Raw genomic sequence first — 15619 nt, 5'->3', positions numbered from 1 at the left:
TAAATCTCTGACTGACCAAGGGTTTAAATACCAGAATAGTCACATTTAATGAGAATGTGGATACAAAAACTTGCTTACATTGCAAAGTTGAGTGCGAGTGTCTGTGGGCGTGTATAATGTGAAGTATCTGGAGTGTAAAACTGCTTAATTGTTATTCAAGGCTTCTTTGATATTATGTTACATTGTACGGTTTTGAAGCCAAAATTTGCCCATCACAGGCGCCGGCATTGGTAGCAGTTGTGCAACCAGTCGTGCAGCAGAGGTTATTTTACAATCACCCCCCAAAGAATACACAAGAACGTCAGCTGTCAAACATGACGTGGAGCCTCCTTTTAAATCTCGAATAAGAAAAGAAAACAAAACTTTTCAGAACGAAGAGGACCTGAATACAAGGCAGCCAAATAATATCTTCAAATCACCACAACAATCAGATGTGAGAAACATTTCTAACGGGTGTGTTGATTTTTCAAAAGTTTGACCACAGCCCATCTGGAATGACTGGGGAGATGTTTTTTTTCTTTTTTTTTTACCTTTACTGCAGCCAGCCACTAGGGGGAGCAGTTTTTGTGGCAACCTCACATCAAGCTGAGCAAGATGACGTCCGTTTTTTTAAGTCTGTGGTTACAAGGTCTCACTAAACTACATCCGGATTGTGCATAGGCTACTTGTATGAAGCTGAAACTCTGTACATTCTGCAGAAACTCTTCAACTCTTACAGCTGATGCCTTTAAATGAATGGATTTATCATGATGTAAAAAAGTGTGATACTGACAAAACATATTAGAGGAGACAAGACCAGATTAAAGTTATGAAATGGTGCAGAAAAGACAAAAAATAATAAGGGATAAAAAACATTTGGGGCTAAAAATGTTTGAGGTCAAAACCCAAACCCAGGTTAAAACCCATTTTTATTCTTTGGCTTTTAACCTTGGCGAGACTTAGTTCCTTTGGCCGGTCTTATTCTCTTTTATCTGCTTTTATTTGCTTTTAGTATATTTTCTTTTACGTGTCTGTTCTTCCTTATCTGTTTTTATCTTTTTAATTTAATCTACCTGTACAGCACTTTGTTTACAGCTGTGGTTGTTTTTAAAATTGCTTTATAAATAAAGTTGGTATGGTATGGTAAAATGGTCTAAATATTAAAAAACAATCCTGATAAATTCCAGATCCTGATCCTGTCATAAAAAAAACTGGCATATTTTCCTCTATATCGCCCCCTAATGGAGAACATGTACCTTGGTCAGAAGCAGGGTTTGCTGATGATTACACAGCATGTAACACTGCTGAAAACTGCTGAAAACTGACCACTGATCATTTGATATGAAGTAGGGATGCACTGATCCAACTTTTCTGGTCCCGATACCTTGGCTTTAAGTATCGACCAATACCAATACTGATCTGATACCAGCGTTAAACAATAACCTACATGCTCTACTGTTGGGTAAGACTGGTAATGTTTTGAGTATAAGACAAAAAATGATACATGTGGATTACTGAAGTTGATATTTATTTAAACTATAAGTGTCCAAATGTTTGACAGAAGTTTGGTGAAAACAAGACTCCAGAATGTACCAAAATTACTATTTAATTGCAAAATCTTATATTCTGTAGACTCATAGTTTAGATGTAGGCCTGGTCCACATGTAGCAGGGCATTTTCAAAAAATGAACACCGCCCCTTATTTGTTTTTAAAAATACTTTTGTCCACACGCAGCAGGCAAATCAGCAAACAAGTGCGGCTCAAGGCATGTCAAACACAAATTTGTCAGTGTTTTCCAGATGTATAACCTGTGCCAGCCAATCAGAATGAGCCCTTATCATTCAGCTGTGATGTTTGAGAACCGAAAACTCTGTTTACCGGAGTCTTACACAAAACCATGAAACCAGAGTTTTCTAAAATCCTCACTTCAGCTGGAGTTTTCAGAAAACATAGTTTTTTTGTGACGTAGAGCTTACCGATCCTTTCCTACTAATACCTGATCCAGCTTTAAGGGGTTGGGTCGGGCAGATACACAATACTAGGATTGGAATGGTGCATCCCTAGTATCAAGAGAGAGTAGGGTTTGATGCCATTAGGTTGTTATGATGGCACATGGATGTTTAAACACACTTAGTGACTGATTTTTACAGAAATCACGAAACTAATATGCGCTTCTTTATGTTACTTTCATGGTTAATAAGTATGTCATCAAGAAATGTTGTCAATCAAATTTTACTATCTTTAGAAAATGTTTGGACACCTCCTTGTAACAACAAAAGAAGGGGTAAAATGGCATTTGATGTCTTGCCCAGTGGCACTTTGGGACATGCCTGGGACTGACACACCAACATATTGCTAGAAATTCAACCATAGACTGTTTACTCTTTGTTTTTGAGACAGTGTTTTTAGTTTGGGGTGTTTTAATCTCAGCTCTGCTCTGGTGGTGCAGCTCGTTGTTGATTTATTAAATGCAGCCTGCATCAGGAGCGTCAGGGTTAAAGGCTCACACCGAGCCATACGCTCTCCTCTGACCTGCCACTTTCTGCCTCGCTCAGGTTAAACCTTCGCCTGTCCAATCTCCCTCGCCATCAGATCCGTCTCCGCAGCCTCAGTCTCTCAAGCTGTCCATCAGTGTGTGTCTGAATGAGTGTGTGTGACCTCTCCCTGGTGTCCCAAAGAGCCACTAAAGGCAGTGTGGTGGAACCGTTCCTTAGTTGGGTCACATTTGGCACAAGCCATTAAATCTGGTCAGTGGAAGGAAGGGATGACTCTGGAGACACACATACACACAAACACACACACAGAGGAAAATCCTAACAGGGCAAAGTCTCTTCATTTGTATCCAGCTATTGTTCCTGAATTTTAACATCTAATGAGTATTTTTTTGGTTTTGTGTCATATTTATGATGATGCTGAAATCTGGTTGCCGATGCAGCCGTGTACAATTTGACACATCCTCTGGGGAATACATGACAGGCCCTCTGATCATCTCCAGATGTGCTACTTGTAATAACCACAGGAGGCCAGCATGAACACTTTGTCCCCGCTGACAGATGAGAAACAATCTGACCCCAGTTTCCCACTCACACTCAGCAGGAGAAGACCTACCTGATCCATTGTCAGCCAGGTAGAGGTCTCTGGCGTACAACACAGAGTCCAGCATGGACTCAAACAGCAGGAAGTAACCCTGAGGACAGAGAAAGCACACGTTAGCGCTCCTGTGTCTTCAGGAGGAAGTTTACAGAGCAAAGAAACCAAGGACAAACGCAGCATCTCCTGATTTCTTTGACAGCCTGAGGCAGGTAATAAAGGCATACAAGGGGAGGCTAAAGAAGCGTGGGAAAATGCAATTATTTTTTAATTTAGCACCGCTACATTGGAAATCTGAATCAGCCAGGACGGACTCGGGAGACGTGCCCACGTGGTTTCCTTCGCAGCATCCTGAGGTTTGACCCTGGGATGACCTGCTGTTCTGCTCCAGCAGACGGCACATTAACCGTGGTATTATTCCATTAATGCTGAAATTGAGTTTTGTCCACATCTTGTTGGCTTCGTCCTGAGTGGCAGATACTGCTGACAAATGGCTTTTTCCACCCCCATGCCCCCCACCACCCAGCACAACAGCCAATCAGACGAGAGCCAGTTGCAGTTCCAGCTGCTTCAGTATGGTATCTGTGAGCACAGCATTTGGGCGATTCAAACATATGGGAGGGCTCATCTCCATCTGGGACAGGGGGGCGGAGCCAAGTGTGCACCTGAAGGTTTTACTGTAAGTGATGATCCAACAGAGAGGTGACGACAGTGACGGGCTCCTTAGGGAACGAAAACATCTGAGGGTTTTCACTTCTGTGCTTTGCTGTCAAAACAAAGGCACAGGGGTAGAAAATACTTCAAACATAAGCATTTTTATCTTTAATCTGGATATTATGCTCTTTACATTTTGTCTGTATTTAAACAACCATGTACAGGAGGCAGGATTTACATGTGGCATTTGAAGTCCTGTAGACTGCTGAACAGTTTTCTTTCTTTTTCTTCTGAATCAGTTGTCCTGATATTAGTTTTGTGTATGTAATTTATTCAGTTATTTATAATTTAATTTTTTCCTATTTTTTCTTAATTCTGTTTTTTTTATTTTGAATTAATAAATTTATTCTATTTTATTAACGTATATCATGTTCCCTATATGAAAACTCACAAGCGCAATTATTTTTATTATGCATGATGAAAATCTCAAAAAAAAAACAAAAAAAAAACAGCTGTAAATGTATAACAAATTTCAGGAAAAGACTTGTGGCAATTATTTTCAAACCTTCTCTGCAGTAAAGGCAGTGGTGTAGTTGATCTTCAGCTGTTATTTACTTCAACTTTGTAGTAACAGCAATGAACAAGCGCAGTAAGAAAGATGGAAACAGTTACATGTGGCACCAAAAAGGTAAATCTATAAATACAGAAGGCAAAGGGAATTCCTTCTGTATTACATCACATGTTAAGAAAGCCCCTTAGATTTGAAATATACTGTTTAGTGAGAATCCTGCATGGGCTAACTCTAGATCTATGGGTGTAAAAAGAAGGAGCATGGACTCAAGGTACAGCTAAAAGGAGCTATCAAACTAATACTCAAATAAAAATCTTTTTAAAAACTTCCCACAGATATGGAGATTTTTGGATAACTCACAATCAAACCCAACTTTTAGTTGAACCTTGCTGAAAAAGTAATTCTATTTTGCAGATTTTTAAAGCTTCAGCATTTAGAAAAGCTTTGCATTAAGTTCCTACCAGGCAACAATCTACGATGAAAAATAGTAATTTTTTGTCAGGTTCTTTCTTTAAATTTTATTAATAGCTATTTTTGGTTTCCATTATTTTGTTTGATTCTGATTTGTCTCGGTACGGTGCGCATTTTGTGGTGTTTCCACTAACTTATCCCGGGACAGATCCCCAAATGACCAAGGCAAGCCGTTCCACTTTTTGGGTTCCTTTCGTATGGGTGCCAGACTGAACCAATCCGCTCTTGGAAGGTGGAGCTACAACACTGCAGACTGTTGATTGGTCAAAAGAATCATCACTTACCGCACAACAGCGGCTGACAGTCTTCTCTGAAACAAAGCTTGATTGTTCTTTGTATCAAAGAGCTACATGCCAATCACAGAGAGGACAAAATGCTGCATGTCTTCATCTATGCTCTTTGTTTACTGTGTCGCGTTTTTCTTCTTTGTTGGATCTATTAGCAGGGTAAACTGTGTTGTGCTGCTAAGGTGTCACGCTATTGTTTACCAGCTGCGGCTTTCAGTATCCAGTTTACATGCCGCCTACCACAAGAGGGCACAGTTTGCTGTGGAAACGCAAAAGGGATCAGGCTTAATTGAACCAAACCGTACTGAACTGAACCAGACTGCTTGGTGGGAATGCAGCTTTAGAGTTTTGGACACATTTGTATAAGTAGGGGCATAGCTGAGTTGATACACAAGTGCTAATGTTATAGCTGCTAGCATCCAGATCTGTATGTGGAAATCAAGCAGTACATCTAAGTATCCTGGATTTATTAAAAACAAAAATCTTTTTTTACATACTTTTGTGGCTAAACTGAAAAACGACACAAGTCTCATGTACAATGCCAGGAGGACTGATACCCGCCTGTGCTCCATCTCTTTGCTTGTGTTCAAGTTGAAACTTATGAGTCAGCACTCTCATTATGGCGATCAACATGTTTGGGATTCACTCCTTGACCCCACCTCCATGAGAAAGTTAAAGAAAGATTTATAGACGGGAACTTTGGGCAAACGCTTAATGATTTGTTTTTATAATTTTATTTATGTGGAATAACTGGAATATTATATGACTGTTAGTATTATATTTACCTTCAGCCTAGCCACCTCAATTTACACATTTCAACCAAACAGACTGAACCGATGACCTCAGCCAAGACATTTTCTCCCCATGAAAAATAATCATGAAGGAGAATAAATACTAAATTCTACTTATGTGTTGGCGTTTAGTCTTTGTAGACATGAGTTAAAACTATTTGAGACCGGTTTGTTCAGAGTTTATAAATGATGAAAGATAAAACCTCGACAAACTCGCTTATTTCAAGGACACGAGTCATAAAAGTTAGAGGAAGCAGAAAAACCTGACGTTCCTCTCCCTGTTGTTTTGACAGAGAAGCTATTGAAGAAATTTGTTGTTTGAACTCAACAATATGACGGCAAAAACAAGAGCACAAACTCCCCTCAGTTCTGTTTTAGAGTCCAATTTATACACTCCCTCTGTAGCACCGGGAAAGAGGTCCAAGGAGAGGTGAGGGCCAGGCCTGGAGATAAAGACTGAATGAAGGGATGTGATGAAGAGAAAGTGGAGAGGACAGGGAGTGATATAGAGGGGATCTAGTGGCCGGCAGAATGCACGGAGATAAGCGCCGTATTATTCAAATAAAGACAAGCTTTTACTGGAAAGAGGAGGGAAGAGCTGCTGCAGACAAACAACAGGAAACGGCTCTGATTTATAACTCTGACTCCAAAATCATCACCATCTTTGTCACAGGCCGCAGCTGATAATGATGACAGTGATGAAGCTGATATCAGCGAGTCATCCTCTGTGAGGCGATAACGGGAAACAGTCGATCTATTTATCAAAGTGGACCGGTCTCGAACCAAAGTCAGGCCCACGGATCGTCTGCTGCTGACTGTCGTGGTCCAGCCGACGTCCTTAGCAGCAGAGCAGGTCGTTTTTAAAACCCTCACACAGAGTACAGCAGCCTCGTAATTTAGATCCCAATTTCACGGGACACTGCTCCACTTGAAGGAAAGAGGATATGAGAGGGAGGGAGAAGCCTGCGAGCAGAGTCACACCTTACTTTTATCGTCAACAATGCTCCAGGATCATTGCCCCCCCCACCACTGCCGCCGCTGCTTTTTACATCCTCACAGCTGCACGGACCACACCCCCCTAATTTATACATCTGCAACATTAATTAACATATACAAGACACAGGAGAGCTTCAAATGCTGCATGAAAATCTGAAACAGCAATCCACCAGAGAGGTTTTTGTCACTGCTGGATGACAAAGGACATTTTACCTTTTTGTCTCTAAAAGTTTCATCTAAGCTGGATGATGCAGCAGTTTGAGCTGACAAGAGATAAGAGCACGACAGCAAAACTTAAAGTTTTAGTCACGGCTCCAGTGCGGTAAGATAAGATGCTCCAAAGTTGGACTTTTATCATGTAAGACCTCCTTAAGGTCACCCACTGTTCATGTTTCAATTATGAGAACAGAGTTTCAGTGTGGTGTCAAACATCATGTAGAGCATTTCAGAAGATTAACTTTTAATTAAAAGCCTTCAGTTTTTAGAGATGTAACCCAGAACAGAGCAGAGTTCAGATGTGTCAGAACTTCTGATGAGTGCTCCAAGGTAGATAACGGAAAGTCTGTGGTTACACTTGTGGTGTTATGGGAAATTCAAACAGAGTTTAAAAAAACGTTCATGCTTTCATTTTTGAACAGAATAAATCAAACTTTTTTCTTTTTTCTTAATTAATTAATTAATACTGAACAAGAGTTATGCCAGGCGTGTCATATCAGATTAGTCTGCCGAAAGGAGTCCTTCATATTTATTAAGTAAGTTTTTTTGCCTTCTTCCTGTTGACAATGTGGCAAAAACATCTGATCGTATGGTTTGTTTACAAAAGCACCTGCCAAAAAGAACACAGGCTAAGAGCGCAGAGACGCTCCTGGCACACAGTACAGTTTGGTATGGGTTGGATTGGTAAAGCCTGACCTAGCGATCCCAAAGTCAACCGTGCATTTCTCGGTAGGCGGCATGTAAGCGAGTAAAGAAACTGCAGCCGAAATTTCAAACAGGTGGCACTCACAGGTAAACTCAAATAAAAAGTGACAGCCCTCTAAGTTACCCTCTTTCTGGATCATAAGTTCTTGGATGGTTTTGACATGCACTTCAAACCAGCTGCTTTTACATGTCCCTTGGTATAGCTGGGGTCAAAACTGGAAGAAATAATTCTATCACCGACAAGTTCTAGAAACCTGTTATTAATCCACTCAAACTTTGGCTGTAACCAGTTTTTCTTCTTTTTTTGGGTATTCTAATCACATTTTAGACGTATGGGTTTTTGGTCATTTTAGGCGTTTTGGACAGAGTAAATCCTTCTTTGTGTTTCTAATGACCTACCATCAATCTTTATTCTGATTTCCTTTTAATCCCTTTTGTAAATGACTCACATACAAGTACGCTCATTACAATTCTGTTACCTTGAATATGTTGTTAACCAGTTAGGTTTTCATGCAAACAGTCAGAGCATTGACTCACCCTGACAATTTCTACTCCACATAACCACCCACTCTGTATGAAATCTGACCTTGAACAGCACAGATTAACTTTTTTTAGAAGCTGCATCAGCCGTCAATAAATCTGTCTGTGGGCTCGGTGACACAGACAGGCAGAGGTGTTACTGAGAGGAAACGGCTCCGTTAACCACCACGTCGCCTGGCTGGTGCAGGAGATGCACTGCAGCACGGACGCTGTGCATTTCCATAAAGGAGGCTAATGAAATCCTAATGAGAATGGGATGGAGCAGCTTATACACATTAACAGAATTAGCATATAAAACACATCGCCCTGAGTAGGTAACCACACACCCACTCACACACATACATTTGTGCACCAATATGGCAAATACACTTTGATAACTGTGTTACTTGAGTCAAGAGTTTCAGCTTTTAACGATGGAGTATTCTCTTAAACACTGACCGAGCTTCTTCTGCGCTCAGTCTGAGGCTGTTTCTGTCTCTGATTTCTGGAGGGGAAGGAGAAAAAAGGCTTTTGTGTGTTACGTCTCACAGATTTCCATGTACATCAACCCTTTGGGAATTAGTGGCAGTCAGTAATGGGCACCAAGAGGCATTTTGGTACAAAATCTGCATCAGCAGTTTACACTCTCCTCCGCCCTCCAGTCTCTCTTCCCTCTTTCTGCAGTCTACATACGTCTTCCTCAATTACTGCAGATCATCATCACTTCCAGTCCCAGGAGGGCTGAGGCAAAATAAAGGAGATGGTGTGCATGCTGGAGTGTGAGTGTGTGTGCGTTTGTGTGTGTATCTGAATGGGAGTGTGTGGCAATGCTCCACTGAGCACTGGAGGCAGCACCTTTACATCAACAAGCCCAGTCCGTGCTGGGATGATATAAAATTAGCATAAACATATCACTCACATGCGTGTAATAGATTGTGCTGTGTTTACGCTTCATGAGTGTACATTATGGAGGTTCCAGTATCAGCATTGTTTTCATTTGAGGCATGTAAATGAGAGATGGAGGGGTGAGATGGTGGGAGAGCAGAGGTATCTGCAGCTCAGTCACAAGGTTACAAGAAGCCCTGGGTAATCTAAAATGAATAACAAAGACATCACGAGGATTTGGAGGATGTTCAGAGTGAAATCCAAAATGAAGATTTATAATAAAAGCAGATATCACCATGAGGAATTTAGAAAAAGGCTCCTTCACATGAGATATTTTTGGCTGTAGCTTATTCAAAGTAGAGGTCAGCAGCGTAAACATAAAACAGTGTTTGCCTTTGAGCGTCTTTGCAGAATAAAAAAAGTTACAGCTGTGAATTCACTTATACACCATAAAATCCTAATACACTCGTCTTTGCTGAGGTACTTGTCCCAGCATTCACAGGCTGTTATTAAATTCATCACTATGAGGGAGCACAGAGGCTGTTTTTCCTCCACAAAAACAATGTCATCCCAGCAATGCAGGGTGATGGTTTTGGGTTTATAAGGACGCCTGTTTGAGGGATTCATCCGGCTGTCAGGTTCTGCATGTAGCGTTTTTTCAACTCAGTGAGCAGTTAAACATTTCCTCCTGGTGTTTTTGACCAGATGAAAGAAATGGAACATTGCCTTTTGGATATGTTCAGTGTATATCACTGAACTGAATTGCTGCTTTAAGTAAATGGCAGCCTATATGCTCGTAAGCCCATGCTTCAGTAGATCGAAGACAGGATAGACTAAAATCTGAGTGTTGGTGTAGTTGGTTTGTTGCTGAAATGGAAAGTGGACACACGTCTCTGCGTCTCTGTAGACTGATAAATGTAATATGATCTGTGAAATGAACAAAATACTTCAACATTAAACAGGAGGAAACATAAATTTATGATACAAAAAGAAAAAAAGGGGAAATGTCTTTGGGGAGATCTGCCTCTCAGAATTATTTGCCTTTCAAATACGGAATTAACAGTAGAATGATGAGAATATGCTGTATGAAAACTGGATTAGGAAAAGGCTCAGACTGAAGGCCCTCTGAAGAGGTTTCATATCGTAATTCTGGTAATTATTAAGAATGAAGGCAGTACTTATATATATATATATATATATATATATATATATATATATATATATATATATATATCGTATATTATTATGGTAGTAAATTATTATTATTTTTATCATTTGATTAAAGGTAACAACTTATCTGTTTTCCTCCATTTTATTTTGTTAGCTTTTCACTAATGTATTTATTTATGTATTTGATTTATTTTGTTTTGTTTAATCCATATATGCATATGTAAATTCAAAGCCAAAAACAAAATTAAAAAATTTGTGGAAAAAAATAAAAAATCAAATAATAGAACCTCAACAGAAAAATATATCATTTAGCTTATTTACCCCAGTTCCAAACATTATGACAAAAACAACAAGTCGAAAGAGGCGTATATAAAGAAAAATTATCCTTTATCTCGCTAACTTACTTCTCACTGCCAAATTTTACCTAATGTAGACAATTCAGGGGTAAGTGTTGAATGCTGACTCTGATTTCTGAGGAAATCTGAAAATCTCGGTTTATTTTTTTGGCTGAAATAGATGAAGATATATTGATATAAGAGTGGGTCTATTTCAGTGTGTTTTACTTGGTATTATACTATCTATATTCTTCATGGCTTGAGAAAAAAAAGTAATAAAAGTGAAAAAATGAATTTAACTTGCAAAATGCTTGATGCCTGGATATAAATTTGAACTTAAGTTGTTTGCATATTTTTGTTGTAGGAAAATAACATATCATCATCCAATTAAAATAATGGCCTAGGTCATTTTTTGAGGAAAATACGTTTTTAGCTTTAATTATCTCTTGATAAAGCTGACCATCTCTGGTACAATCCCTTAAAGCTTTAGCTGAAGTCAAGAGGGTGACTTAGGCCATTTTATTCTTAGCTTAAGTCAAAATCTTGGATTATTTAGGATAAAATGTGTGACTAGGGCAATTTAACCAGCTTTCATGATGGCGGCTACTTCAGGAAGAAATAGAAACTTAAGTACAGAAGAAACTGAAAACATGATCCTTGAATCAGTTTTTAATGGTGAGTGATTAGGTTCACCACACTAAAGGTTATGATATGATGATGACAAGTTATAATCTAACTACAAATTAAGCAACTTTTAGCTAGCTACCTATTCCTGGCTAGCCCACTTATTTCTGTAACAAAACATAAATGAGCACAAGGCAGTAATACCCCTCGAAGTGTTAAAATTAAAGAAATGTTTTGGTTTTTTGGTTGGAGATGCATGAGTACCTAGCGCATGATTGGCCTGACATTTATTCAGTTTAGGTTGGAGTTATTTGTTTTGAGTTTGCTTTATGGAATTAAAGGATAGTTAGTGGCTAGGTTTTAAAGAGTTATAAAAACTGGATGTTGGAAATGGGTTAAGTTCAATAAAAAAGCCAGCAAAGAAGACCTGGAGAAGTGAGGAAAGAGTCTGCCTCCTGACCAATTTAATTTACCTGGCATTTCTTTAATCTAACTCTAGGTAATTCCAGTTTTGAGTTTGCACTATGGGAACGTCATGTAGAGAGATTTAATTTTAGTTCCTGTTTTCTTAAAAAGAGCTGGATATCTTGGCTGAAAATATAATCAAGCAAAATATTTCCTTTTAGAAAATTAGTCTTTCAATGTACCTTTACAGTACCAGGACAAATGTCAGTTAACATCAATTCTACTCTTATGCTTTAAATATGACCTGGTCTACACCAAACAACCCTATGTAGGCCAAATAATAACAGTCAGTATAACTTCATCAGGCGTCTTACTTCACAGTGAACTGCTCTGAAACTACTTCCTGAAGGTCTTTGGAAGTAAGCACAGCCAATAAATCCTCATTAGAGCATGGACACACCTGTGGCACCATCCTGTGTGTGTGTTTGTGACGATGATAGTGAGGACACAAGCCTGTTTGTGTGTGTGACTGACAGTCAGTCAGACTGAAGGACAGGATGACTGATGACTACCACGCTCTTTTTAGGCAGTCGAGTCTCACAGCACTGATAATGAGGCTAAAGAGGAAGAGCTGTCATTAATTTGACTTCACATCCTTACCTCACACAATGATACACACTTTGCGTGTGTGTGTTTGTGTGTCACCAGTGAGTTTGTAGTCAAACTATGTTCCCCTCAGGGACATGGGCACAAAAAAACAATGCCTTGGCGGTTTCCTTTTTAGTAAAACTCACTAAACTTGCAATGCTGCTGGAAATGGATTGGATAATCTGTGTGAGTTTCTTCAAGGTGAGATTTGAAAACAAATACGCTCAGTGTTCAGGGACACTGGCCTTTACCTCTGTACACAAACACTTATCAGATAAAATATACGACACAGGATCAGCATCTCTACATCATCACCAGTAAACTGACACAAACCAAAGCTTCCTCACTTCCTAACTAATGAATCTGAAAGTCACGTCATGTCATGTCATTTTCCATCACTCATCTGGGTCCGGGTCGCAGGGGGAAGCAGTGCCATCAACGAAGACCAGTGGCTCTTGTCCCCAGCCTCTTCTACCAGCTCCGTGGGAACACAAAGGCATTCCCAGGCCAGTCAAGAGATATAATCTCTCCACCATCTCCTGGGTCTACCCAGGGTCTCCTCCCAGTTAGACATGCCCAAAACACCTCCCCAGGGAGGTGTCCAGGAGGAATCCTTGCCAGATGCCCCTTGGCTTCCCTCCCTTGGGCTGAGCCCAGACACCCTGCTGAGAAAGCTCATTTCAGCTGCTTGTATCTGCGTTTATCTTTAGGTCACTACCCACAGCTCGTGGTCATAGGTGAGGGTTGGAACGTAGATTAAGCGCTAAATTGAGAGCCTTGCCTTCTGGCTCAACTCTCTCTTCACCACAACGGACTGGTAAAGCACCACTGCCAACGCCGCCCGATCCGTCTGTTAATCTGTTGCTCCATTTTCCCCTTACTCATGACCAAGACCCCAAGGTACTTGAACTCCTCCGCTTGGGGCAAAGACTCTCTCCCGACCTGGAATGGGTGGTCCACCTTTTTCCAAATGAGAACCATGGCCTCAGACTTAGAGGAGCTGATCTTCATCCCGGCTGCAAACCGCCCCAGTGTGAGCTGGAGGTCAGTGTTCAATGAGGCCAACAGGATCGCATCATCTGCAAAGAGCAGAGATGGGATCCTAAGACCCCGTACCTGACTGCCTCCGCCCCTTGACTGCGCCTAGAAATCCTGTCCATAAAAGTAATGGGTCAAAAGCCTTTACCAAGTCCACAAAGCATGTGTGGACTGGTTGGGCAAACTCCCATGCCCCCTCTAGTACCCTAGCAAGGGTATAGAGGTGGTCCAGTGTTCCACGGCCAGGACAAAGACCACATTGTTCCTCTTAAATCCAAGGTTCGACCAACTGCCGGAGTCTCCTCTTCAGCACCCTGGCGTGGACCTTACCAGGGAGGCTGAGGAGTGTGAACCCCCCTGTAGTTGGAACACACTCTCTGGTCCCCCGTATTGAAAAGGGGAACCACCACCCACCCTAGTCTGCCAATCCAGAAGCTCTGTCCCCGATGTCCATGCCATGTTGCAGAGAAGTGTCAGCCATGACAGTCCTACAACATCCAGAGCCTTGAGGAACTTAGGACGGATCTCGTCCACTCCTGCGGCTTTGCAGTTGTGTAACTGCCTCAGCAACTTCAGCCACAGTCTGAAGATATTCCAAGTTATTATGGGTGATCCAGGTCATATTTTTGGATTGTAACATCTTAAAACAAGGTTCCAGTAATGAAAACTATCAACTAAAAAAGAGACAAAAACAACCACGAAGATTAGAGTTTCTGTACTGAGTTTGATTGACTTCAGGACATGCAAACCAATAGAGAAGTAAAGTTATGTCTAGTTTGGTTTGTAGTGAGTCTGCCATCTTTACGAGGCATTGTAAGTTTAGTTTAAGTTAGTGAAGTCCGTCTCTCCTCCGTTAGTATGCTCTCATGTCCATATAGGTATGTCCGTCCCATTAAACACCATCGAGCCATGCAGGCCCATCACCTGTGATTGATCTCAGAGTGACAACCTTTATTTAGCCTTTGGAAAACTGAGCTCTCCTCCCCCTCGTCAGCCCCCGGCCTCTTATCTGCTCTGTTTGTTTTTCCGTGTGCTGAGAGAAAGGACCGATCAATGTTGTGAGTTATGAAATGACAGTGGTGCTGCTGAAGGCAGTCTCTCAAACACAGACTCTCATTTTCCTGCTTCTCCTCCTCCACCAGCACCATCACCACAGATCCAGCACATTCATCACTCATCTCTGTCTATTAGCCCCGTAACCACTGTCTGTCTGCCCGCTCCAACAGCTCTGACAGCTGGACTTCACTGATAGAATCCTCGCTGTCTCTTCCATTACAGCCTTAATTGACAGGTCACTCATTTCCTTTGAATAAAACTTGCAAGGTTATCTCTTTAGAGCATTAATTTGTGGGTTTATGATGGTTAAAATTAAACTCTGGTCTCTTTAATCATCATTTATAAGTCCATTTATTGTTGTTGTGCCTGCAAGTTGCACGCAAATACATAAATAACTGATGTTCAGTCATAGAGCACCAGTTAAAGGTAAGTGTAGGAGTCGGTAGTTGTCCATAGGTACTCAGATAGAAACCGAGAGCAACACTTTTAATGGACGAAGGATTTGTAAAATGGTAATGAAATCCTTAAGACAGCAACATTTCAGGAATATTTTGACCTTGAGAAAGATGTACTCACTGTTTCACAAAGTTAGAAAAGTAAGTCAAATTAATTCATTTGTTAAGAAACCATGGTCAACGTTTTCTGTTTCACTGTAACCAAGATCCATGTGCAATAAATCTATAAATATATTAGTCTATATCAGGGGTAGACAACCTGGGGCACAGGTGCCATAGCTGGCACATGAGACTATTTACATTGGTACGCAGAGAATAATTACAATGAATCAGAGGACAAAATAAATACATGAATAATAAAACTATTCGGTGTATTGTATTTAACACTTCACAAGGAATTGAGCACACTATGAATGTTCTTAATGTTCTTAAATTGGGGTGTTACAAGTGTGCCAATGTGTCTTGCAAGTGCAACACCACAAATCACCCTTTGCACGTCAATCTGCTAGCTTGCAATCGCATCCCTTTGGTGGTGTTATCAAGGCAGTAAAAACAAGTTCCAGTCATTCTTTCCAACATAGCTGGACAAGGGAGTATGTACTTACTGCCAGAGATGGCTGGAGATCGAGGGATATGCACCCTTTGCTGTGAAAGTGTGGTATGTAGGATATCAAGTGTGCAGCGTCTTTTTGAGACTAAACAAATTATGCAAAACACAGGAAC

The 15619-nt window shown here is 40.7% G+C and overlaps 1 protein-coding gene across 1 annotated transcript in view; it reads right to left on the bottom strand.

Moving 5' to 3' along the window:
• Nucleotides 1-15619, bottom strand: part of prmt3 (protein arginine methyltransferase 3) — a 79903-nt gene that overhangs the window by 41647 nt on the left and 22637 nt on the right. The window contains exon 11 of the mRNA XM_074666609.1: nucleotides 3089-3167. Coding sequence (XP_074522710.1) covers nucleotides 3089-3167 — 79 coding nt within the window. The remainder of the gene's footprint in view (nucleotides 1-3088; nucleotides 3168-15619) is intronic.

This window comes from Halichoeres trimaculatus, unplaced genomic scaffold, assembly GCF_033239565.1.
Source record: "Halichoeres trimaculatus isolate MK-OKI-2021-1 unplaced genomic scaffold, fHalTri1.1 fHalTri1_scaffold_3, whole genome shotgun sequence".
NCBI lineage: Eukaryota > Metazoa > Chordata > Actinopteri > Labriformes > Labridae > Halichoeres > Halichoeres trimaculatus.
Note: the sequence above shows the minus strand (reverse complement) of the source record. Positions and strands in the feature narration are given on the sequence as shown.